The sequence below is a fragment of the Phoenix dactylifera genome, chromosome 7 (genome assembly GCF_009389715.1).
Source record: "Phoenix dactylifera cultivar Barhee BC4 chromosome 7, palm_55x_up_171113_PBpolish2nd_filt_p, whole genome shotgun sequence".
Lineage (NCBI taxonomy): Eukaryota > Viridiplantae > Streptophyta > Magnoliopsida > Arecales > Arecaceae > Phoenix > Phoenix dactylifera.
Genome location: NC_052398.1, coordinates 15,181,412 through 15,205,217, shown reverse-complemented (window position 1 = coordinate 15,205,217; position 23,806 = coordinate 15,181,412). Strand labels below are relative to the sequence as shown.

The window sequence follows — 23,806 nt, the reverse complement described above, 5'->3', positions numbered from 1 at the left end:
AATAAAGGATGAGAGGATGGTGAATCATAGTGGTAGATAGCCACAAAGGATGAGAAGAGAGTATGTATGATCATGATTACCTCAATAATTATGGAAGTTTTCTAAGGATTCTTATGTAAGAGAAAACTATATAAAATTAAGGGCTAGGATTATTGCCACCCACAACCCCGTGTAAGTTGGATTCTAACCCATGTCATTAGATACAATACCAACTTGACAAGTTAGCCCTTGTATAAAGTTAGGTCAATTAATTTATAACACAAATTCTTCATAAAAGGAATTTCCTAATAGAGGAAAAACATATTGTAAGATTTGTCACCTTTTAATAGATGTTCAAGGATTTTTCACTTAAAAAAAGCATAAAATATTTCAACTCAATTTGTATTTTATGGTATTATAAACTCAATATCTCTATTACAGTCTCGCTATGATGCCAACTCCCAGAATGCTATCTCTCAAATAGACTTCTTAGTCACGCACTTGATTTTCCTTTTACATGCTTTTTCAGAATAAATATATCTTTACATTTACTCAAAAATGGCTGATAATGTGGTAGTAGAGAAGTATAAAATTAAACACAAAAGAGTATTTTTCTTATCCATTCTAAATAGGACTAGAAATATGGTTGGAAACGGGCTTGAGCCGGCCCAAAGCTCAACGGGCTGGGCTGACTTTAGGTTGGCCAAGGGGCTAGGCCTAAAAAATTTCGGGCTCGGTTTAGGTATAATTATAGAGCCCATTTATTTTTCGGGCCGGGTTCGGGTAGATCATTGGCTCAGCTCGGACCCGAGTTCTAATTCAGGCCCAAACCTAGCTCAGTTCAGTCATTTAGGTCATTCCAAAATGGGCTTGTTCGATACTCGAAGTCTCCAATGGGTTCGTTGGGCTAGTGGGCTAATGGGCTTCAAAGTACGTTTAATTGATTGGATGGTTTCATTTGTTTTATATTGACCTTGATTTGATAGCTGGATGTTGAATTATAATTAATTTATTTTGGGTGTCATTCAAAGAATTTTTTTCCGATTCGGGCCAGTCCAATTTTTGGCTCAAATAGGTAATTTGGCTAGCCCAATAGGGTTTGGGTCGGGCTCGGGCCGAAGTTTTCCAATATTTTCGGGCCGAAGCCCAGCTCAAAGCCCAAAAAAAGATAGGCTCAGATAGAGGCATGGCCCAGCCCAGCCCGCCGTTTCCAATCATAACTGGAAATGGACCTGAGCTAACTTGAGACTCGTGAGACCGAGCCGAATTTAGATTGGTATTTGGGCTTGCTTGGGTGAGTTCGGCTTAGGTTTGGGCCTTAATAAATTGTGACCCGTTCGGAAGCTCAACCCGAAGCCCAATCTTTTCCAAGCTCAAGACATATACGAAGTTTTGGGGTTGGGGTTCTCCCATTCCCACCTTCACCAAATTACATGGAGATGGATGAGGCTCGTTTTTCCTTCTCTTCGCTGGTCTCTCTCTACCTACATCTTCTTTGACCATGTCACCTACTTGGTCTCCATCCCCGTCTCATCCATGATGACAACCACCTCACCACTCCACCCCATCCACCATCCATCACCCATCACTGTCCTAGATCCTCCTCCATGGCTTCCCTCTTGGGACCCCATGGTCATTGCTACTGGTGCAACCACGAACAGTGAAACCAGGGGAGTCTCGGTTAAAAGGGAAGCCATGGGGGATGGTGGCAAAAGATGAGGCTGAATCGGTTTGTCTTAGGTTTTGGCTTGAAGCCTGAAATTTTTTTGTGCGAGGCTCGAGCAGAGGGGAAAAGCTTGACTCGGCTCGACCTGTTTCCATCCATGGCTCCAGATAATCTTGATAGGTCGTATTATAACAATCCATTAAATGCTTTCTTGAATTAACCAGTACATGGTTCACGCCAAACACCTGTCTTGAAGCATGAAACTTATAGCAAAGAAGTGACAAGGAAGCAGGTGCAGGTGCAACATTAATTGCGATGGGTTCTTAGGTAACTTATAACTATTATAACATTATGTTTGAGGATTCATGCGGACGAGTATTTAATTTCATATTAACTATGCACCGGATAGATCTTAGATAATTATACAGAGCTAAAAAATCTAAATAATACCTTCGAACTAGCTATTTTTGGAATAAGATCCTGAGTTGTGACAAAATCGTATCAGAGCGAATCCGGCCATGACCTATGTAGACTACAGGATACTGCGACACAGGTTCATGAAGAATGAGCATGGGTTTGGATTTGGATTATGGTACTTGAAACTAGATTTGAATGGCTTTGGATTCTTAACCTAGTGAGAATGTCAAAACTTAAATGGAGAGAGTATGCGAGGATTCGTACAGATGTGCATTTAGTCCCACAGCAGCTATGGACTGGATAGATTTTGAGTTCAAAGAACACAAATAACATCTTCATGCCAGCCCTTTTGGAATGAAGTCCTAGGTTGTGACCTTTTTGGAATGAGATCGACGTTGCTACGCAATAGAAGTATCTAATGGCAACTTTAGCTAGTAGCTCTAAGGTGGTGTCCGAGACCATCATCCTCATCCACCGGCAAGGTCTATCTCTAAGGCATGTTTCAGTCATAATTTAAGGCGTCGCAATGAATACCTACCTCATGTTCTATACAGTTGACCTTCACACGGTAAGCCTGTGCTTGCAGGAATCTAATTGACACGCACATTCTTTTAGGTCCATACGAAGCCGGTCTACGATGGACCGCATGGATGCTTGAGAGCGGCTCCTTGATACAATTTGTGACTCATAACTATAAAGTTATAATAGGATATTATGCTCCATTTAATGAAGCTATTTCAAGAACAGGGTTCAATCTATTTCAAGTGTCTTAATGAAGCTAGCATCAAACTTTGATGCTAAAAAACAAGCAACAGGGCATTGTGATTAATATTGCTGGCATCCTGTTCTCTCTACCAGTCAATGTGTTTTTTTAACAGCCAAGGGCTGAACGCTCCTTTAATAAATGAAAAGACGACATGTAATTCTAAATGTACGTCCTCCTTGATGGCTTAAAGAAAACGTCTGTGTAAACAGCGTTTAGGAATAGGTTAAAATAAAGACAGTAAACCTTTCTCACGTTCCGATGAGCTTGGGCTTGACCGAAGTTGATGAATTTTTTTTTCCAGTTATCTTCAACAAAGACGATCGATTAGAAAGCATCAGATCCGAGAACCAGTTTAGAAATGAGCACCCGGAAGTGGTTAAGCCTACTAGATTAAATCGAAGTATGCGAAAAGCATGTAATTCTTATCTTAGGAAAAGAGTCCAAGAATACATGCATGAAATGTCCAAAGCCCTCCGCTACTGTCAAAACCCTTTTAGTCATGCGTTATAGACTTATAGTTCTCGGTCAACATCACAACTACTCTAACCAGCCCAATAAACTTTAGTTAATTGGACGTATACCTTGCTACAAGCTTCTTAGTCGGATTTCTAGAAGGATATATACATAGCCACTGCGCTCGGATGCCATGGTCACAAATCCATCTTCCTCATTCGGCCATGTTAGAGTATGTAAAACATGAAGAATAATAAGATTATTTACCTTTCAAGATTAGAATCTTCATAAAAAATTTATGCGATAGACTCGACAGGAAAGCATGGAAAATGGTAATGAAAAATGCAACACATGCAAACGTTTTGAAATTCCCATAAAGCAGCGAGTTGCATTGTTAGTAACACAAATATACAATCATATATATATATATATATATATATATATATATATATATATATATATATATATATATATATATATATATATATATTGACTTGATGTATTATATATTTTTGAAATATATAGTTTGCATTAATTCTTTAACGTGTTTTTAATTATAATTGAAACTCTTATCTTATGAAATTGATTTGATTGAACTGGAGATAAAGATGGCTTATTGGGCTTTTTAGCTCACTTTTATTTCTTTTGCCTTTTTCTAGATGCTAATATTTAGTGCAAATGGGATTATGGGTCGTGAGTGAGAGAACTATGACTAGAAGCAACCTCTTTTTTTTGTAATAAATGTCTATAAAATCCACATAGAACGTGTTTGAAAAAAAATGTTGTACCTTGAATTATGAATAATTATTGTTCTAAGAATCACACCTTATAGGTGTGCAGCTGTCTGTCATATATCCGCTTGTACTAGTGGGGATATGGCATGACATTTTCACTATAGCGTAGATGGAAAGGAAAATTGAGATCGGTTATATTTCTTATAATTTTCTTCGTTTATTAGCAAAGAAGAGGCTAATTCTTCGGGTAGAGACTAATTAGACACAAAATGAAATCATATGTGGGATAGGGGAGAAGGAGACCCACGGTTTCTGCTTGAGAGGAGCTTGGGAGGAACCTAGAAACATTCTATGGGTTTAAAACGTATTTTAGGAATTTGAAAATTTTTTATTTATATTTAACCATGATTAGGTTAGGACAGCTGATGGAAGCTCGCAACAAGGGTTTATATGGATGTTTCTTTAAAAGCATAATGATCGTCATACTAAAAGGGAGAAGATGGGAACTAATCTCAGAAAAGGATGAGATTGTCCCTCTGAAAAATAAATATACTTTTTTTATATATATAGAATAGATGAATTAATTAATTAAGACTAGCATGTTTTTGTCCATAAAAATTAGAAAATAAAATATCCAAAAATTGGACCGGATGATGTGTTGAAGAATCCGACGTGACTGGTCAACCAAAGTCAAAGGCAGAAGAAGCATGGCCAAAACCTTCTCTTGTTTTGACCAGTCAAACTAAACAGGATCTGTTAAGTTTTCTTAGCCAGGATTGTACAAATTAGCAGACAATGGTTACTAGCTAGCCTTTATCCAGCTGAATTTTGAGACGGCCGGTTCGTTCATGTCCTGCATTGTAAGAATATATTGCAAATTTGCAGGGAAATATATATTCTAGGAGAAATGACAAAGTTTTATATTTTTACAAGGTTTTGATTCTATATCATGTCCCATTTGTTTGGATCATTTCCCAATTAGAAGTGTTGAAGAGGAAAGCCGAAAAAACAACCATTACGCATGAGCAAAGACCATGAAGCTAGTACAAATCATCTCAGATACTTCATTATTTTTAGCTTCGCTTGAAACTATAGGGAGGGCGCATCCTTCAAAATAATAAAATACAGACAAAACCAAACACGAGGAACACAAATGGAATACAACTCGGGCTTGAACAAATCTTATCAAATTTCATACTTCATAAATTAGACAAATGGAGCTTAACACTCTCTGTGTCACATACTAAAACACATAACAGCAAAATACCAAGTTTAAAATGGAACACAGAAATCATCCAGTGCACCATGCAGAAGTGCACCACAGACCCTAGCAGAGGGTCACAGTTAGGGCCATTCATTGAGAAGGAGGTAGAGCTTAGAGAGCTCAGCGGGAAGCAATGGGCATACTATGGAGCACCACAGTCTCGACCGTCAGCCCCGGCCCGAACCCAAAGAGCACTCCCCAGTCCAACCCCTCACCGGTGGTCGCCAACCCTTCCTCCGCCGACCTCCTCCTCATCTCGTCGAGTATAAAGAGCACACAAGCGCTCGACATGTTCCCATATTCCTTCAGCACCTCCCTTGTTGCCCTCATCTTCTCTTTCTTTAGTCCCACCTTCTCCTCCACCTGGTCCAGTATTGCCGGCCCTCCTGGGTGCGCCACCCAGAACACAGAGTTCCAGTCATCGATCCCAATGGGCCCCAGAGCCTGAACCAAACTCTTCTCGATGTTCTTCGATATCAGCCCGGGCACATCCTTCAGTAGGTGGAAGGTAAGCCCCACTTCTCTCAAGTGGCCATCGATGGCGCCTTCAGAATCGGGGAGGATGGTCTGGCTAGCCGAGATGAGTTGGAAGAGCGGTCGCTCGATGGCTAGGTCGGGGTCGGCACCGACGATCAGGGCTGCGGCACCATCACCGAAGAGCGCCTGACCGACAAGGCTGTCAAGGTGGGACTCGGAGGGGCCTCGGAAGGTGACGGCAGTGATCTCGGAGCAGACAACAAGAACACGAGCGCCGCGGTTGTTCTCGGCAAGGTCCTTTGCGAGGCGGAGCACGGTGCCACCGGCAAAGCAGCCCTGCTGGTACATCATGAAGCGGTTGACGGAGGGGCGAAGGCCGAGCAGCTTGGTGAGCTGGTAGTCGGCCCCGGGCATGTCGACGCCGCTGGTGGTGCAGAAGATGAGGTGGGTGATCCGGGACTTGGGCTGGCCCCACTCCTTGATGGCCTTGGCGGCCGCCTCCTTGCCGAGCTTCGGGACCTCGGCGACCACCAGGTCCTGCCGGGCATCCAGTGATGGAGCCATGTATGCACACATGTTGGGGTTCTCTTTGAGGATCTCCTCGGTTACGTGCATGTAGCGCTTGCGGATCATTGACTTGTCACCTGCCTCAGATCAAATGTTGCAATTTCAGTACGTAATAATCTATGGCACTTCATGGATTTTATTCTTAGTTAATTAAGACACGCAGAAAGTTTTTTTTTTCTTTGGCCCTACATGCTGCTTCTTAGTTTAGTCTTTATCTATGACTCTACTCAATACTCCAATCGAACTTTGCACTCTTTATCGATCGCTTCTCCTCCACCCCATGCAAGCGTGCGTATTGAACACAAATAGCTAGACATATAGCCATAAACTTACACATTCTCTTAAATTTCTCCTTGAGGTCGGCGAGATGCTCGCTGTTGGTGATTCGAAAATAATAATCAGGGTAGTCAGCCTGGTACACGACATTAGCAGGGGTGGCGGTGCCGATGGCGAGCACCGTCGCCGGTCCCTCGGCCCTCTGAGCCTTACGGATCTCCTCCACGGTCGTCGACATGGCTTCCTGAATCAAAAATTAGCTCAAAGAGGAGAGTAATGATATAAGAGGAAGAGCTTGGAATTAATGGTGTGGGGGAGGAGAGCAGTGGGTGAAAGCATGGGGCGAGATGGTGAGGCTTTATAGGAGCGGGGAGGTTGGGACTTGGGAGAGAAAAGTAGATGGGTCAGCACGTCGTGCTTGGCTGCCAAAGGTTCGGTGGATGGCCCTTCCCCCCGTGGTTTACACGCTAAAAGTGGGTAGTTGGAGCGTGAGAGCTCTATCCCCATTACAATACCCCAGGGACGTATTAATATAAAAGCAGCAGGCTGACTTGAGAGGCGTGGAAAGCCAACGACATGTACAAATACGGTACGATGACAGAGTTACGGTATTTAGGCGTATGAGGCAATAGATGTGATATAACCATGCTTCACTAATGGCCATTTAATTTGTTGTTAGGTTTATGATTGTATCAAGAAAATAAGTTCATTCGCCTATCAAAAAAAAAATAAAAGAAGGAGAGAAGAGTGTATTGGCGTACACTTTATTTTCTTAGGGGTTTTAGTAATGAAGGAGTACGACATCAACCTTCCATGGATGTTGTGAACGGGTTATGGGCTCATACATAATTGATTTTAAAGGATTGCATGCATGTTGAAAATTGAAACAAGGTATGTGCTGCACTTAGGAATTGATTGAGTGGGATAGGCAAATTGATTTGAGACTAGTGAACAATTTGTGCTCTGTGAATCCTCCTACCATGATTCAAAATCTACAATAGATGTTTTACAGAGAACATTATACATAACACTCAGCTGTTCTTTCCAATAACAGTTAATTCAATTGGTTAGCACCTCTCCGTGTTGAAGGTCCAAGATCCAAATCTTTGATATTGCTCGAGAAAACAAAATTATGCATATATACTTTTAATGTTAAGTCTGAAATAGTCTATGCAAGCTTCTCAATGAGATATTTTATGCATGCTAGCTAATATGGTGCTTATTTGTGGGATTCGATGGCACTTGAAGAATAGATTTGCCTCTCATCATTTAGTCCTTCACTACCTTCTTAATGGGATTCTTGGTTAGGCATAGCATTTTTGTAAAAATTGGATCCTTCTTTGTTTCTTGGTGCCTGCAGCAGCAAGATTCCTTTAAGAATAATTTTCATGGTGGACTACGATAGTATCAAGTTGCTGTTGCTTTTGTTAGTATCGAGATTTCATCTGTCATGTGCTATGTGCTGCATATTTCTTCCTTGCATCATGTATGGTGGTTGGGCTCAGAGAGGCTTAGCTTGATCGATATAGGTTGAGCCACTATAAGAAAATGGATATTCATCGACAAACTCATGCTTACAATGGCAGATCCATCAATATACTAACAATTCTAAATTATTAGCTATGGAGTCCACTATCCATCAGTTAAAAGCATAAATAGACTTCGGATAATTATAACTCATTAGCAAAACCCTAGGTATTTGCCGATATTGAAATGTACCAATAGTTATTTTGGAATGGTGGTAAAAGCTTATTTTTATATTAATAGAGTTGGGTTTACTATGGGCAAAACTCCAAAGTCTCACATCCCTAAATGTTTCCACCCCTTCAACACTCTAGTTGAACTTCCCCAATTTCCTTTTTCTCCCGCGCCCCTTCACCAATTGAAGCTATGCATCCTTCCCAAATACTTCTAGGTAAAAGTTTTTAGCTATGAAAAACTAAATATAGGCAATTCTTTTACATATGGAAGAACAAACCATAGATAAATCACTTGATCTTATACTGACAGACAAAAATCCATAGCTAGAACCCTTTAGCGATGTTGTTGTTGTCTATAGAAATATCGACCGTCAGTACGTATAACGCTTTTTAACTTATGCCAATAGTTTTTTAGCTTGTTTTAGCTTGTACCAATAAAATTTGTCTATTGGTAAATGTCCATTTTCTTGTAGTGAGTTTAGAGAGCCATGAGAGGACCTTGTACATATTGTGGGCTATTTAATTGCTTTGAGATTTGGATAGGAGGGGTCTCTGCAACAGTTATCCCTTGATGAAGATCTGATGTCAACTTTATGAGTAGCATTCCTTATCATCCTAATCTCCAAGATATCCAGCACACTAATCCTAATCCACTTGTGATGATTTTGGCAATTGATGCTAGCTATCCTCCCTCTACCTAACATTCATTAGAATAGCATGATCTTACACCTCCCATTGGACCGACAATCATGCTTAATCGGTCCTAATCTCGTTGCTGCATCTCAATTCGACATATCTTATATTAGTTTACACTCAGTCGTTTCTATATATTGGTTTCTATTATGATACCCTTCAGTCAGTTTCCATATGATGCTCATTACTTTGGCCTTAGCACTAGCAGAATATTTCACCTGAAACCCTATTTCACTTGTCATGTTCTTACCCCATCATGTGGTTAAGCATGCATCTTCGATGTGAGCAACATATCACCGGAGCTTATTACAACATGATTAGGGATGCAAATGGGTCGGGTCGAATTGAGTCAAGAGTGACCCCGACTCAACCCGGTTTTTTGTTCGGAACCTAATGTTGGACCCAGACCTAATCTAATAAAAGATCGAGTCAGATTGGGTCGGATCCATTGCTAAAATTTCTAACCCAACGGATCAATCGGATTGGGTTGGGTCTATATATAATCCAGTCCCAACCCAAAAAATTCGAGTACGAGTCGGGTCTGGTTTGGGTCTGGTTCGTGCCAGAACATTGGAAGCTATTGTAGAAATTACAAAGTAGAAAAATAAACTATATACAATAGAATAAAAATATCATCATAGTGGAAACCGTGTTTTTCTTTTTAGAACTCATAGCTAAGATGTTCTGTATGTCCTGTTGTCCAGGCATCGACTATACAAAGTTGGCAGTTCAAACTCTGGGGACCAGTGACGTTCCAAGCTGAATTAGAAGAAACTCAACTAGTTGCCCTCCTCTCAAATGTCAGGTTGCGGACCACAACAGATGTAGTCTCGAAGGGATCCAAATCCATTTTGAAGCTTCTCACCAACGACATATACAAATTCCTTAATGACGACAGAGTTAGATCACTTCTCCTTGTTTCTCTTTGGAAAGCCAATGACATCTAAGAAAGCTAAGATTTTCCTCAAGGATAGACCCATTCCTGCCGTATCAAATTATTGTACGCAACTATTCCAAAACTGGCTACCTTCGAATCTATTTGTTGTACCTTTTTCTTTTGTTGATCTTTTAAAGGCCTTAAACCATTAATCTGCAACATTTTAATGGGTTCGGTTCTTGATAAAATTTGGACAGGGACAAAAGTAGAATGATATAGTTGTGCACATCCATTCATTGCTCATACCTCAAGACTCTTTGGTGTAAGTTGCGATAGAGTGATATCACATTAAGATTGTTAACAAGCAGTAACAAGTTATTAACAACCAAAATTCAAATGGGTTGGGTCGGGTCAGGTCGGGTCTGAATTCAGTAAACCCAGATCCGACTTGAAAAATAGAATATGCCCAATTTTAGAATCCGACCCGGCTCCACAGATGCTTCAAAATAAGTCGGGTCGGGTCACCGGTCAAACCGACCTATTTGCAGCCTTAAGCATGATAACTTAGTCTCACTAGAATCATCTTTCTTGCAATTACCTTAACATTCAAAGTTCAACTATAAATCAGACTGGCTATTGATTCATAGGAAGGATGGTTATCCATGCCTCAATTGTTCATTCGGGATTTTTTGGGCACTGCACTAATAACTTAAAAGAGTATTCCTTCCTCTTAGTAAAGTAATCACTAAGGGGATGGGTGCTTTGGTAGTTTCCTAGAGGATCATGGATATATAGAGGCAACATGGTCCAAGAAATACCAGCAACTAACAATAAGGAACTGTCAAATGACATATCAAAAAAAAAAAGGAAAAGAAAAGGTACAGAAAAGAAATAGAAATTGTATCTTCTTCATTTGTGGGGTCTATATATGTCAGAGTTCTCTAACTAATTTGGGTGGTCTATATATACATATGGTGCAAATGATTCATGCAACTCACAAGTGGATTGCCTTCAACTAAATTCTAGGTTAAAACAAGTTGAACCCAATGCATATAAGCCAAATTCGATCCTGGCTTTTAGGCTTGAAATTATTTACATGCTAAACCTGAACGCTAGCACTATTAGGCTTCTGTAGTACAATTTCAAATATCCTTATACTAACTAATGACACCATTAGCAAAGTTGTTGTGGCTTCCCTCAAGTATATTGACTACTATTTAAGATCACCTTAGCTCATCCCAAAGGAAAAACTTGACGTTAAAGATGTGTGTGGAAGGAATCATTGTTTGGCCATATATTAATAAAAGAAAGCCAACAATCTCCTTTTACCATCTAAACTTGGTCAACTAAGGCACAATGCAAAGCATCTTTGATGGGCATCGAAGACTGAGGTGACCGAATTAGAAAATGATACCACGAGCTTTCACCACCCGACTTCTAAAGGACCAGTGATGGCATAAATATACGGTTTGGCACGAGCTGGCTTCGAGGCACTATCCTTGGAATAGAATTCTATTATAAAAAGTCTATCATTGACAACTACATTGCTTCATGCATGCAATGCCATATTTCTAGTCGCTTAGATTTCATTGTAATTCTTCAACATTGGTTGTCATTTGTGGAAGAAGATGCATGTCCAAATCATATCATTTCATCGGTTACCACATGCTCGAGCCACTTAGCCTCCAAAGGTCAAAAGAGAACAAAATAACGAATTCCGATGGGTCATAGGATGCCTCCACTTAAGTGTTCAACGTTCCACCCATTTGTGAATTTATGAACTCCTTGCCTTTGAATGCGTGCAAGGGTTGGTTCTTGGAAGCTCAGGCAGCTAGAATTCAATCATGAACATGTTGGAGACCTTATCAATTTGTTCATCATATATAGAAAGGTTGGTCATTCGTCACATGGTTTCATTCTCTGATGACTATCCAAATTCCACAAAGCTTTTAACAACCCAGAAATTAATGAGAAAATTGAGTGCTTCACCCTCTCACTAGTACAAGGATTCTTGCATTGCATTGTCATCAGCTATATGGTTGGCCACAAGCTCTCGAACACACTGAATAGGGTGGAGGGCTGCACAAATAGGAGAGGTCAGGAAAGTTCTCTCTCACTGTCCATAACATACAATTAATGCTCCCCAAAATTGTAGTTATGATTCGATGATATAAAGCTCCAGTAAATCTAAATTTTCATTCATGCATGTTTTATTGACGATCTAGTTTGGACCTGCAATATACCTGATATATTTTACGATCGGAGGTAAACGATGTACGCTGCATTCTGAAGAAACACGTCATTGCCTTCATGAACTTTTTTGTAACTTCAGGAATCGTCAAATATAGTCAAAAAAATGTGGCCTTATCATACGTAACTAAAATGCCTCGACAAAACGTCATACATTATGAAACTATGGTAAAGGCCCAATAGCCCGACCACAAAGACTCTGGCAGGTCCTTGAATAATGAATGTTGAATGACCTTTTTAGAAGTTCAGAACTAAAATACAACTAACATTGCAAAATTATAGAGATAGTAGATGCCATGCTACCCTTCTATCACGATGATTTTTCTTTACACCACTAGAGGCATCTAAAGTGACAAGAGCTCTATTATATGTACTTCGTATACAAGCATTTGAGCAGTACAACTGGCTATATATATAAATTGAATAAAATTTATGAGCAAAAAAATAATTAAATATAGCATATATAGAAAGGAGGAAGAAAAGGAATAATCAATAAACTTTGATTGTTCTATTAATTTCTGGCTTTACATTTTTTGTCCTGAAACTAAAACTAAAAATATGAGATTAATTGAATCCAATATTAGAGGGGAAAAGGATGGTGAATAATCGCCAAACTTGGGACTTAGCGAAGGTGTTGGTGCTTAAACAAAGACTAAGAGGGCTCTTGTCAAGCCCTAAAGCGCCACCTATGTTGGCTACGTGACCTAAAAAGATTCTATGGGTTTAAAACGTATTTTAGGAATTTGAAATTTTTTTATTTATATTTAACCATGATTAGGTTAAGACAGCTGATGGAAGCTCGCAACAGGGGTTTATATGGATGTTTCTTTAAAAGCATAATGACCGTCGTACTAAAAGGGAGAAGATGGGAACTAATCTCTAAATTTAGAAAAGGCTGAGGTTGTCCCTCTGAAAAATAAATATACTTTTTTTATATATAGAATGAATGAATTAATTAATTAAGACTAGCATGTTTACATCCATAAAAATTAGAAAATAAAATATCCAAAAATTGGACCGGATGATGTGTTGAAGAATCGGATCCGACTGGTCAACCAAAGTCAAAGCCAGAAGAAGCATGGCCAAAACCTTCTCTTGTTTTGACCAGTCAAACTAAACAGGATCTGTTAAGTTTTCTTAGCTAGTAACGGTAACTATTAATTTTGACGCATTTCAGGATTGTACAAATTAGCAGACAATGGTTACTAGCTAGCCTCTATCCAGCTGAACTTTGAGACCGGCCGATTCGTTCATGTCCTGCATTGTAAGAATATATTGCAAATTTGCAGGGAAATATATATTCTAGGAGAAATGACAAAGTTTTATATTTTTACAAGGTTTTGATTCTATATCATGTCCCATTTGTTTGGATCATTTCCCAATTAGAAGTGTTGAAGAGGAAAGCCGGAAAAACAACCATTACGCTTGAGCAAAGACCATGAAGCTAGTACAAATCATCTCAGATACTTCATTATTTTTAGCTTCGCTTGAAACTATAGGGAGGGCGCATCCTTCAAAATAATAAAATACAGACAAAACCAAACACGAGGAACACAAATGGAATACAACTCGGGCTTGAACAAATCTTTTCAAATTTCATACTTCATAAATTAGACAAATGGAGCTTAACACTCTCTGTGTCACATACTAAAACACATAACAGCAAAATACCAAGTTTAAAATGGAACACAGAAATCATCCAGTGCACCATGCAGAAGTGCACCACAGACCCTAGCAGAGGGTCACAGTTAGGGCCATTCATTGAGAAGCAGGTAGAGCTTAGAGAGCTCAGCGGGAAGCAATGGGCATACTATGGAGCACCACAGTCTCGACCGTCAGCCCCGGCCCGAACCCAAAGAGCACTCCCCAGTCCAACCCCTCACCGGTGGTCGCCAACCCTTCCTCCGCCGACCTCCTCCTCATCTCGTCGAGTATAAAGAGCACACAAGCGCTCGACATGTTCCCATATTCCTTCAGCACCTCCCTTGTTGCCCTCATCTTCTCTTTCTTTAGTCCCACCTTCTCCTCCACCTGGTCCAGTATTGCCGGCCCTCCTGGGTGCGCCACCCAGAACACAGAGTTCCAGTCATCGATCCCAGTGGGCCCCAGAGCCTGAACCAAACTCTTCTCGATGTTCTTCGATATCAGCCCGGGCACATCCTTCAGTAGGTGGAAGGTAAGCCCCACTTCTCTCAAGTGGCCATCGATGGCGCCTTCAGAATCGGGGAGGATGGTCTGGCTAGCCGAGATGAGTTGAAAGAGCGGTCGCTCGATGGCTAGGTCGGGGTCGGCACCGACGATCAGGGCTGCGGCACCATCACCGAAGAGCGCCTGACCGACAAGGCTGTCAAGGTGGGACTCGGAGGGGCCTCGGAAGGTGACGGCAGTGATCTCGGAGCAGACAACAAGAACACGAGCGCCGCGGTTGTTCTCGGCAAGGTCCTTTGCGAGGCGGAGCACGGTGCCACCGGCAAAGCAGCCCTGCTGGTACATCATGAAGCGGTTGACGGAGGGGCGAAGGCCGAGCAGCTTGGTGAGCTGGTAGTCGGCCCCGGGCATGTCGACGCCGCTGGTGGTGCAAAAGATGAGGTGGGTGATCCGGGACTTGGGCTGGCCCCACTCCTTGATGGCCTTGGCGGCCGCCTCCTTGCCGAGCTTCGGGACCTCGACGACCACCAGGTCCTGCCGGGCATCCAGTGATGGAGCCATGTATGCACACATGTTGGGGTTCTCTTTGAGGATCTCCTCGGTTACGTGCATGTAGCGCTTGCGGATCATTGACTTGTCACCTGCCTCAGATCAAATGTTACAATTTCAGTACGTAATAATCTATATATGGCACTTCATTGATTTTATTCTTAGTTAATTAAGACACACAGAAAGTTTTTTTTTTTTCTTTGGCCCTACATGCTGCTTCTTAGTTTAGTCTTTATCTATGACTCTGCGTACTCAATACTCAAATCGAACTGTGCACTCTCTTTATCGCTTCTCCTCCACCCCATGCAAGCGTATTGAACACGAATAGACATATAGCCATAAACTTACACATTCTCTTAAATTTCTCCTTGAGGTCGGCGAGATGCTCGCTGTTGGTGATTCGAAAATAGTAATCAGGGTAGTCGGCCTGGTACACGACATTAGCAGGGTTGGCGGTGCCGATGGCGAGCACCGTCGCCGGTCCCTCAGCCCTCTGAGCCTTACGGATCTCCTCCACGGTCGTCGACATGGCTTCCTGAATCAAAAATTAGCTCAAAGAGTAGAGTAATGATTCAAGAGGAGGAGCTTGGAATGGTGGGGGAGGAGAGCAGTGGGTGAAAGGAAGGGGCGAGATGGTGAGGCTTTATAGGAGCGGGGAGGTTGGGACTGGGGAGAGAAAAGTAGGTGGGTCAGCACGTCGTGATCGGCAGCCAAACTGCCAAGTGGACCACGTGGTTTACACGCAAAAAGTGGGTAGTTGGAGCGTGAGAGATCTATCCCCATCACCATACCCCGGGGACTTGCAGAATAAAAGCAGCAGTTTGGCTTGAGAGGCATGGAAATTAAGCCAACGACATGTACAAATTCCATAATGACGATGGGAAAACCAATGACATCCACAAAAGCTCGAAAACAGATTCATTCCTGCCGTATCAAATTATTGTACGTAATTATTACAAAACGGGCTACTTTCAAATCTATCTATTATACTTTTTTTTTTTTATCTTATAAAAGTCTTAAACCATTAATCTGTAATATTTTAATGGGTACTATTCTCAATAAAATTAGAGCAAGAACAAAAACAAAATGATACAGTTGCGCACATTCATTCATTGCTCATTCCTCAAGACTTTTTGGTGCAAGTTGCGACAGAATGATATTACGTTGAGATTGTTAACAAGCAGTAACAAGTTATTAACAACTAAAATTCAAACGGATTGGGTCGGGTTAGATCGGGTCTGAATTCAGTAAATTCAGACTCGACTTGGAAAATGAAAAATGTCCAATTTTAAAATCCGACCCAGCCCTATGGATTTTCTAAAACAAGTCGGATCGAGTTTAAGCGGATCTGGTTACCAGTCAAATCGACCCATTTGCAGCCTTAAGCATGATAACTTAGTCTCACTAGAATCATCTTTCTTGCAATTACCTTAACATTCAAAGTTCAACTGTAAATTGGACTGGCTATTGATTCATAGCAAGGATGGTTGTCTATGCCTCAATTGTTCACTGGGGATTTTTTGGGCACTGCACTAATAACTTAAAGAGTATTCCTTCCTCTTAGTAAAGTAATCACAAAGGGGATGGGTGCTTTGGTAGTTTCCTAGAGGATTATGGATATATAGAGGCAACATGGTACCAGAAATACCAGCAACAAACAATAAAGAACCGTCAAACAACGCATCAAAAAAAAAAAGGAAAATGAAAGGTACAGAAAATAAATAGAAATGGTATCTTCTGCATTTGGGGGGTCTATATATGCCGGAGTTCCCTAACTAATTTGGGTGGTCTATATATATAGGGTGCAAAATGACTCATGCAACTCACAAGTGGATTGCCTTCAACTAAATTCTAGGTTAAACCAAGTTGAACCCAATGCTTTTCGATCCTGGATTTTTGGGTTGAAATTATTTACATGCTAAACCTGAACCCTAGGACTATTAGGCTTCTGTAGTACAATTTCAAATATCCTTATACTAACTAATGACACCATTAGCAAAGTTGTTGTGGTTTCCCTCAAGTATATTGACTACTATTTAAAGATCACATAATTAGCTCATCACAATGGAAAAACTTTGTGGAAGGGGTAGAGGTGAAACCCCGCCCGTATAGCAGTCCCCACTAGGCCCTCCCTTCCATCAGGAAATGTTCGATGCGGGTAGATAGGATGGCCATCCTTTACTCATACCCTTCCCGACCCGTGGGTTGTCCCACGTGTAAGTACGTCATCTTAGTGCTACCTCAGTACCGGCGGACCAGATGACAACTCCACCGGGGCAGACCAAGCGAAGCATTCATCATGAGTCCCCACTTTTAATCAATGTCCGCACGTTTCGAACTTGGGCCACTCCGGTGGAATTTTAACTCCGTTCTATCCGTGCTATCACCTTGGTGGCAAAGGAATCATTGTTTGGCCATATATTAATAAAAGAAAGTCAACAATCTTCTTTTACCATCTAAATTTGGTCAACTAAGACACAATGCAAAGCATCTTTGATGGGCATCGAAGACGACTGAGATATTTCTCCTACTCTGTATTCTTTACTTTCTTTTGATATGATTGGATGTACTAAAGTTAGAGCTATATAAAATGCCGTTTTTATCAAAAAAAAAAAAAAAAAAAAAAACTGAGGTGACCGAATATGTCTGATACCACGAGCTTTCACCACCCGACTTCTAAAGGACCAGTGAAGGCAGAAATATACGGTTTGGCACGAGCTGGCTTCGAGGCACCATCCTTGGAATAGAATTCTATAATAAAACGTCTATCATTGACAACTACGTTGCTTCATGCAATGCCATATTTGTAGTCGCTTAATATGTGTCCTTTCATTCCACGTGTCAGGGCTAGAGTTCATTGTAATTCTTCAACATTGGTTGTTATTTGTGGAAAAAGATGCATGTCCAAATCATATCATTTCATTGGTTATGTAGAGTTGAATAATCTTTGCTTTTGAAACTACTAGTCTTGAGGTAAGATGACTAGGAGATATTAGATATACCGCCATACCTATAACACCATATGACGTATGCTTGCCACTGCTTGCACATAAAGAAGCGTCACTCCAGAGATGAGTCGTCGAGCCCCATGTCTTGGAGTTCAGCTAGCCAATGGTTGCATCTGTTATAGAAATAGAAGAAGTGAGAGAAAAATAACCATGGCCTAGTTTGGAAGCAAAATATGCTATTCGGAAATAAATTATTACTATCTTCAATGATTACAGTAAATATCAGGATAGGAAGAGATAGATAAGGATAATACAAAACTAATATTTGGAATAAGTGTTTAATCTATGATAATTAGTACCTGCTAACGAGCTACAACTAAAATATGATGATTTTTAGAAAGACAAGTATGACCTCAAGATTTTAATTACTTTTTGGTAATAGATAGTGTTGCTGGAAATTGGACCCGGGGGCCGCCACGAAGCCAGGGGAAGGAGGAGCTCCGCTGCAGGGACAGTGGATGACCGTGCGCCGGCTGGTGGCGTCCTCCTGGAGGGGTGCAAGTCCGCCGTAGGAGCGGTGGTCGATGGCGTGCCGGCGGGTGGCGTCCTCCTGGAGGGCGTAAGTCCTGCAAGAAAACCGGTGGCCGGGCTCCCCGGCGCCGGCCCTCCGATGCTTAAGTCAGAGGGGGCAGATATGTGGAGAGAGCAGGAAAGAGAGTATGTGGAGAAGACAGAGAGAATATTTGGATAAGATCAAGAGGATCAGTTTCCTCCATTGTCTGTGTTGTTTACTTCTTTTCACCCGGTCCAGGAGGGTTCTGTCCGGGGGCCCCCCATCCTTTTCCCCCCAGGTTTCCTTTTATAGAAGAATTTTTGCTACCTGGGAGGTGACAGGAGGTTTGTCCTCTTTTGTAATAATTGGGCACGATTTGGCCCATTAATGGCGTAGTGGAGAACGGGACCGAATCAGACCGAAATCAGGGAGTTGTCACGTTCGATCGGACTTGTTGGAGTGGTTGAACCGCCGGCTGTGGTGGGCCTAGGGTCCGTGGATGGTAAGTGCATTTATTACCGAATGAACCGGCGGTCAGGGAGAGCCATACGCTCTGATGGTTCATTGATCCGGAGATCGTCTTGGGCCGTGCTCATTAAATGACTGAGTGCATCGGAGACTCGAGGGGGTCTCATGCATTAATGGCAGGTCGTGCCGAATACCTGCGGAGATCTTATGCCTTGATGGCTTGGAGATAGCGGCAGGTTGTAGTGGAGTTGTCAGGTCCCTCAAGCTTAGAGGGTTAGGCGGAAGTTGAACATTTGGTCCAAGGCAATCGGCTCGGCAGGGGTGCCGAGCCGAGCTGGTCGCCCAATGGGGCGCCCTGTGGCGGGGTTGCTTCATAGTACTTCTGCTCGGCGCCCTTTGGGCGAGCGTCTTTACTTGCGCTCTTTGGTTGGTTTCCTGGTCGGCGCTCTTTAGGCAAGCGCTCTCTCTGGTCGGTGCTCTCTAGCCGAGCACCCTGCTGATCGGCACTCTTCGGTCGAGCGCCTTTCTGGCTGAGCATCCCTACTTGGTCATTTTGGTTGGGCGCCTCTTCTTGGCGCTCTCTGGTCGATGCTCTCTAGCCGAGCACCCTGCTGGTCGGCACTCTTCGGTCGAGCGCCTTTCCGGTTGGCACTCTTTGGCCGAGCGCCTTTCTGGCCGGCGCCCGTTGGCCGAGCGCCTCCGTGACGGTATGACTTGGGATTTTTCCCCCAACACTACCCCCCGACTTCCGAGTTCCAGTTGGCTACCAGCTGGAACGTGGGAAGTAGCTCCAGTTGGGTCATTACGGATTCCGAAAATCCTAATTTATTGCGCATTTTGAATTATCAAGCGCTTCGAGGTGTCTTTAATAGGCGGCGTCTCTTCCTTTCCGAAAAGTCTCATTATTGGGACGCTTTTTGCGAAGCGTCCTCGCGTCGTGGGCCAAACCCGAATTTTCCCCCATACTTGTAAGGGCCAAACCCGAATTTTCGTACTTAGCCTACGGGCTTTTTGGAATGAATATCTTTTTCGGAAACTCGCCTATTGTAGTCCAAGTTTCTCTGCTCGGATCCGTTTTAGGTTCCGAGGATGTGGGCTCTAGGGCCTCAGCTTTTACCCGCCACAGGGCTTTTAGGTTCGGCTTGCCGAGCTCCGCTGCTCGGTCTTTCAACGCTTATGCCAAAGGGATTTGGTCTCGGAGAGTCTTTTCGAGCTTAGTCCAGAATTCGACCAAGCCCTAAGGCGGCCTCTGGGACTTGAATTTTAACGAAGTTAGTGAACTTTGGGTCCAAGCCTCGAGTTACCAGGGCGGACCAGATTCTTTCCCACCAATTGGGTTGAATACTCGTCAGCTCGTGACAAGGATTCACCATAGTATAGTAGTTTGGTGTCGTGAGCATTCTTTCGCCGAGGCGATTGAAAATGCTCTTCTGCTCGGAGTCCATTTTTTGAGGACGTCGGCAGAGATCCGAGGACAATAGATAATGTAAAAACATTAATGTAAAAGCATAAATGGGTACCTTGTACCCAGTGCGTCCTCGCGCCGAGGCGACTGAAGACGCTCCTCTGCTCGGGGTCCGTTCTTCAAGGACGTCGGCAGAGAGAAGTCCAAGAATAAAATAATGTGAAGACATTAAATAAATGGGTACCTGGTACCAAGTGCGTCCTTGCGCCGAGGCGACCGAAGACGCTCCTCTGCTCGGGGTCCGTTCCTCGAGGACGTCGGCAGAGAGAAATCCAAGGATAAAATAATGTGAAGACATTAAATAAATGGGTACCTGGTACCAAGTGCGTCTTTGCGCCGAGGCGACCGAAGATGCTCCTCTGCTCGGATCCGTTCCTCGAGGACGTCGGCAGAGAGAACGAGCCGAGCTCGTGGGTTGAAGTCGGTGGAGAACGAGCCGAGCTCGTTTGGTCAATGAAGACCACGTCCCAACGTATTGGGGCATCCCGGTAACCGGGGCATCCCGACGTCTCGGGGCATCCTGACCGTGGTCAAGGTAGGCGAACGAGCCGAGCTCGTCTGGTCAGAGAGGACCGCAACTCATAGTCGGGGAGCACGAGCCGAGCTCGACGGTGGAAGCCGATGGAGAACGAGCCAAGCTCGTCTGGTCACCTAAGACCGCACCCCGACGTCTCGGGCCATCCCGGTAACCGGGGCATCCCGACGTCTCGGGGCATCCTGTCCAGGGTCATCTTGACCGTGGTCAGGGTAGGCGAACGAGCCGAGCTCGTCTGGTCAGAGAGGACCGCAACTCATAGTCGGGGAGCACGAGCCGAGCTCGACGGTGGAAGCCGATGGAGAACGAGCCGAGCTCGTCTGGTCAGAGAGGACCGCAACTCATCTCGACGTCTCGAGCATCCCTTTAGCCGGGGCATCCCGACGGATCGGGGCATCCCGACGTCTCGGGGCATCCTGACCGTGGTCAGGGTAGGCGAACGAGCCGAGCTCGTCTGGTCAGAGAGGACCGCAACTCATAGTCGGGGAGCACGAGCCGAGCTCGACGGTGGAAGCCGATGGAGAACGAGCCGAGCTCGTCTGGTCACTTAAGACCGCACCCCGACGTCTCGGGCCATCCCGACGGATCGGGGCATCCCGTTGTGGCAGGGCATCCCAATATATTGGGGCATCCTGACGTCTCAGGGCATCCCGATGAATCGGGGCATCCCGACGTCTCGGGGCATCCTGACCGTGGTCAGGGTAGGCGAACGAGCCGAGCTCGTCTGGTCAGAGAGGACCGCAACTCATAGTCGGGGAGCACGAGCCGAGCTCGACGGTGGAAGCCGATGGAGAACGAGCCGAGCTCGTCTGGTCACCTAAGACCGCACCCCGACGTCTCGGGGCCATCCCGACGGATCGGGGCATCCCGTTGTGGCAGGGCATCCCGACCGTGGTCAGGGGAGGAGAGATAAACCTGACACCATGAGATAATCAGGAGAATCGGTGAGCTCGGAAATCATAAATTAATTATGAAATGAAATCCATAGAATGAAATTCAATAATCGAATAATGAGGAACCCCTTGGGGCTCTACTGATGGTACACGCGGAGATTTTCAGAGCTCCAGCTCCGCGGAATGAGAGTCCCGTCCAGGGACTATAGCTGATAAGTCCCAGGTCGGCGGATGCGCGTGACTCGGTATGGTCCTTCCCAGTTCGGGGCCAGCTTCTCTTGCTCAGTTGGTCGGGAGGCTTCAGCTCTTCTGAGGACAAGCTCCCCAGGTCTGAAAGATTTGACTTTGACCCTCGCGTTATAGTACTGAGCTGTCTTTTGCTGGTACCTCGCCATACGAACTCGGGCGACCTCCCTTGTTTCCTCGATCAGGTCGAGGTTGCTTCTGAGCTGCGAAGAGTTGGAGCTGGCATCGTGGTGCTCGACTCTTGGAGAGGGAAGTCCAATCTCCAGTGGAATGACGACCTCCGTCCCATAAGTCAAGTTGAAGGGAGTCTCGCCGGTGGGGACGCGGAACGTAGTCCGGTACACCCACAGGACATTGTATAGGTCTTCGACCCATTGCCCTTTGGATTTGTCGAGCCTGGCTTTGAGACCTTGCAAAATAGTACGATTTGTTACCTCGGTTTCTCCGTTCGTCTGAGGGTGCGCGACCGAGGTGAAGCGATAGTCGATGCCAAGCTCGGAGCAGAACTCTCTGAAATGGATGTTGTCGAACTGGCGACCGTTGTCAGAGATAAGGATGCGGGGAAGCCCGAATCTGCAGATAATGGACTTCCAGACGAAATCCCGCATCTTCTGCTCGGTGATCCGGGCAAGGGGCTCGGCTTCTACCCACTTAGTGAAGTAGTCGATGGAGACGACCAGAAGAAACTTCCTTTGTCCGGTGGCCAGTGGAAATGGCCCGAGAATGTCAATTCCCCATTGGGCAAAAGGCCAAGGGGAGCTGATAGAAGTCAAAGGAGCCGAGGGCTGGCGTTGAACATTGGCGTTCCTTTGGCACCGGTCACATCTTTGGACGAAGTCCATAGCATCCTTCTGGAGTGTCGGCCAATAATATCCTTGGCGCAGAATTTTGTGGGCCAATGCTCGCCCTCCTAGATGGTTTCCGCAGATTCCTTCGTGGACTTCGCGCATGGCGTAATCAGCCTCCGTTGGGCGGAGGCATCTGAGGAGGGGAGAGGTGAAGGACCTCCGATAGAGCTTTCCCTCGTACAGTATGTACCGGGTGGCGAGGCGCTTGATTCGGCGAGCCTCTTGTTCATCAGTGGGGAGGACTTCATCTTGCAGGTAGCTGGTGAGCTCGTCCATCCAGCTTGGCTCGAACTCGGTGCAGAGGGTCTGCTCGGGCTCGTCTGTACTGGGCTTTTGGAGATATTCCAGTACCGCCTCTTTGGGAAGCTCGCTCATGCGAGAGGACGCCAGCTTTGATAGCTGGTCGGCCCTAAGATTCTCCGACCTGGCAATATGTTGAATATGAAAGGATTCCAAGGTCGAGGCGAGATCCCGTACCTTCTGAAGATACTTATGCATGGTCGGGTCTCTGGCTTCGAAGTCGCCCACAATTTGGTTGACGACGAGCTGAGAATCACTGAAGGCCTTCAAGTCCTTTATTCCTAGCTCTTTGGCTAGCTTGAGCCCGGCGACAAGTGCCTCATACTCCGCTATATTATTTGAAGCGGGAAACTCGAGGCGCAAGGCTTGCTCGGCGACCACCCCCTCCGGGCTGGTGAGGATGAATCCTGCTCCGCTACCCCCCGAGTTTGAAGAGCCATCGACATGCAGAGTCCATGTCAAACTCGGGGTCTGCTCCGTGGGTGGCTCGGGCTCGGGCTCGGGCTTGGCCTCATCTGGTATAGTGCACTCGACGATAAAGTCTGCGAGCGCTTGTGCTTTGATCGCCGGTCTGGGTCGGTACTTGATGTCGAATTCCCCGAGCTCGATGGCCCATTTGGTAATCCGACCCGTACGATCTGATTTCTGTAGGATCTGCTTGACCGGCTGGTCGGTCAGCACAGCCACTGTATGAGCTTGGAAGTAGGGTCGGAGCCTCCGAGCCGAGATGACCA

The 23,806-nt window shown here is 44.4% G+C and overlaps 2 protein-coding genes across 2 annotated transcripts; both read right to left on the bottom strand.

Moving 5' to 3' along the window:
• Window positions 1–5,180: 5,180 nt before the first annotated feature.
• Window positions 5,181–6,924, bottom strand: LOC120111374 (chalcone synthase 3-like). Its single transcript, XM_039128384.1, has 2 exons — window positions 6,657–6,924; window positions 5,181–6,400 (listed from the first exon to the last, which is right to left on the bottom strand). Exons 1-2 carry the CDS (start codon window positions 6,835–6,837, stop codon window positions 5,400–5,402), a joined length of 1,182 nt encoding a protein of 393 aa, XP_038984312.1. The 5' UTR covers window positions 6,838–6,924; the 3' UTR covers window positions 5,181–5,399.
• A 6,753-nt stretch (window positions 6,925–13,677) lies between these two features.
• Window positions 13,678–15,414, bottom strand: LOC120111376 (chalcone synthase 3-like). Its single transcript, XM_039128386.1, has 2 exons — window positions 15,165–15,414; window positions 13,678–14,908 (listed from the first exon to the last, which is right to left on the bottom strand). The coding sequence occupies exons 1-2, from the start codon at window positions 15,343–15,345 to the stop codon at window positions 13,908–13,910; spliced, it is 1,182 nt and encodes a 393-aa protein (XP_038984314.1). The 5' UTR covers window positions 15,346–15,414; the 3' UTR covers window positions 13,678–13,907.
• Between the last annotated feature and the right edge of the window lie 8,392 nt (window positions 15,415–23,806).

Bases quoted from the DNA above. Each gene is read 5' to 3' on its own strand.
- LOC120111376 (XM_039128386.1), bottom strand. From the start codon at position 15,345: ATGTCGACGACCGTGGAGGAGATCCGTAAGGCTCAGAGGGCTGAGGGA. The intron at 14,909-15,164 runs GTAAGTTTATGG...GATCTGAGGCAG, and splicing joins GGAGAAATTTAAGAGAATGT to GTGACAAGTCAATGATCCGC.
- LOC120111374 (XM_039128384.1), bottom strand. From the start codon at position 6,837: ATGTCGACGACCGTGGAGGAGATCCGTAAGGCTCAGAGGGCCGAGGGA. The intron at 6,401-6,656 runs GTAAGTTTATGG...GATCTGAGGCAG, and splicing joins GGAGAAATTTAAGAGAATGT to GTGACAAGTCAATGATCCGC.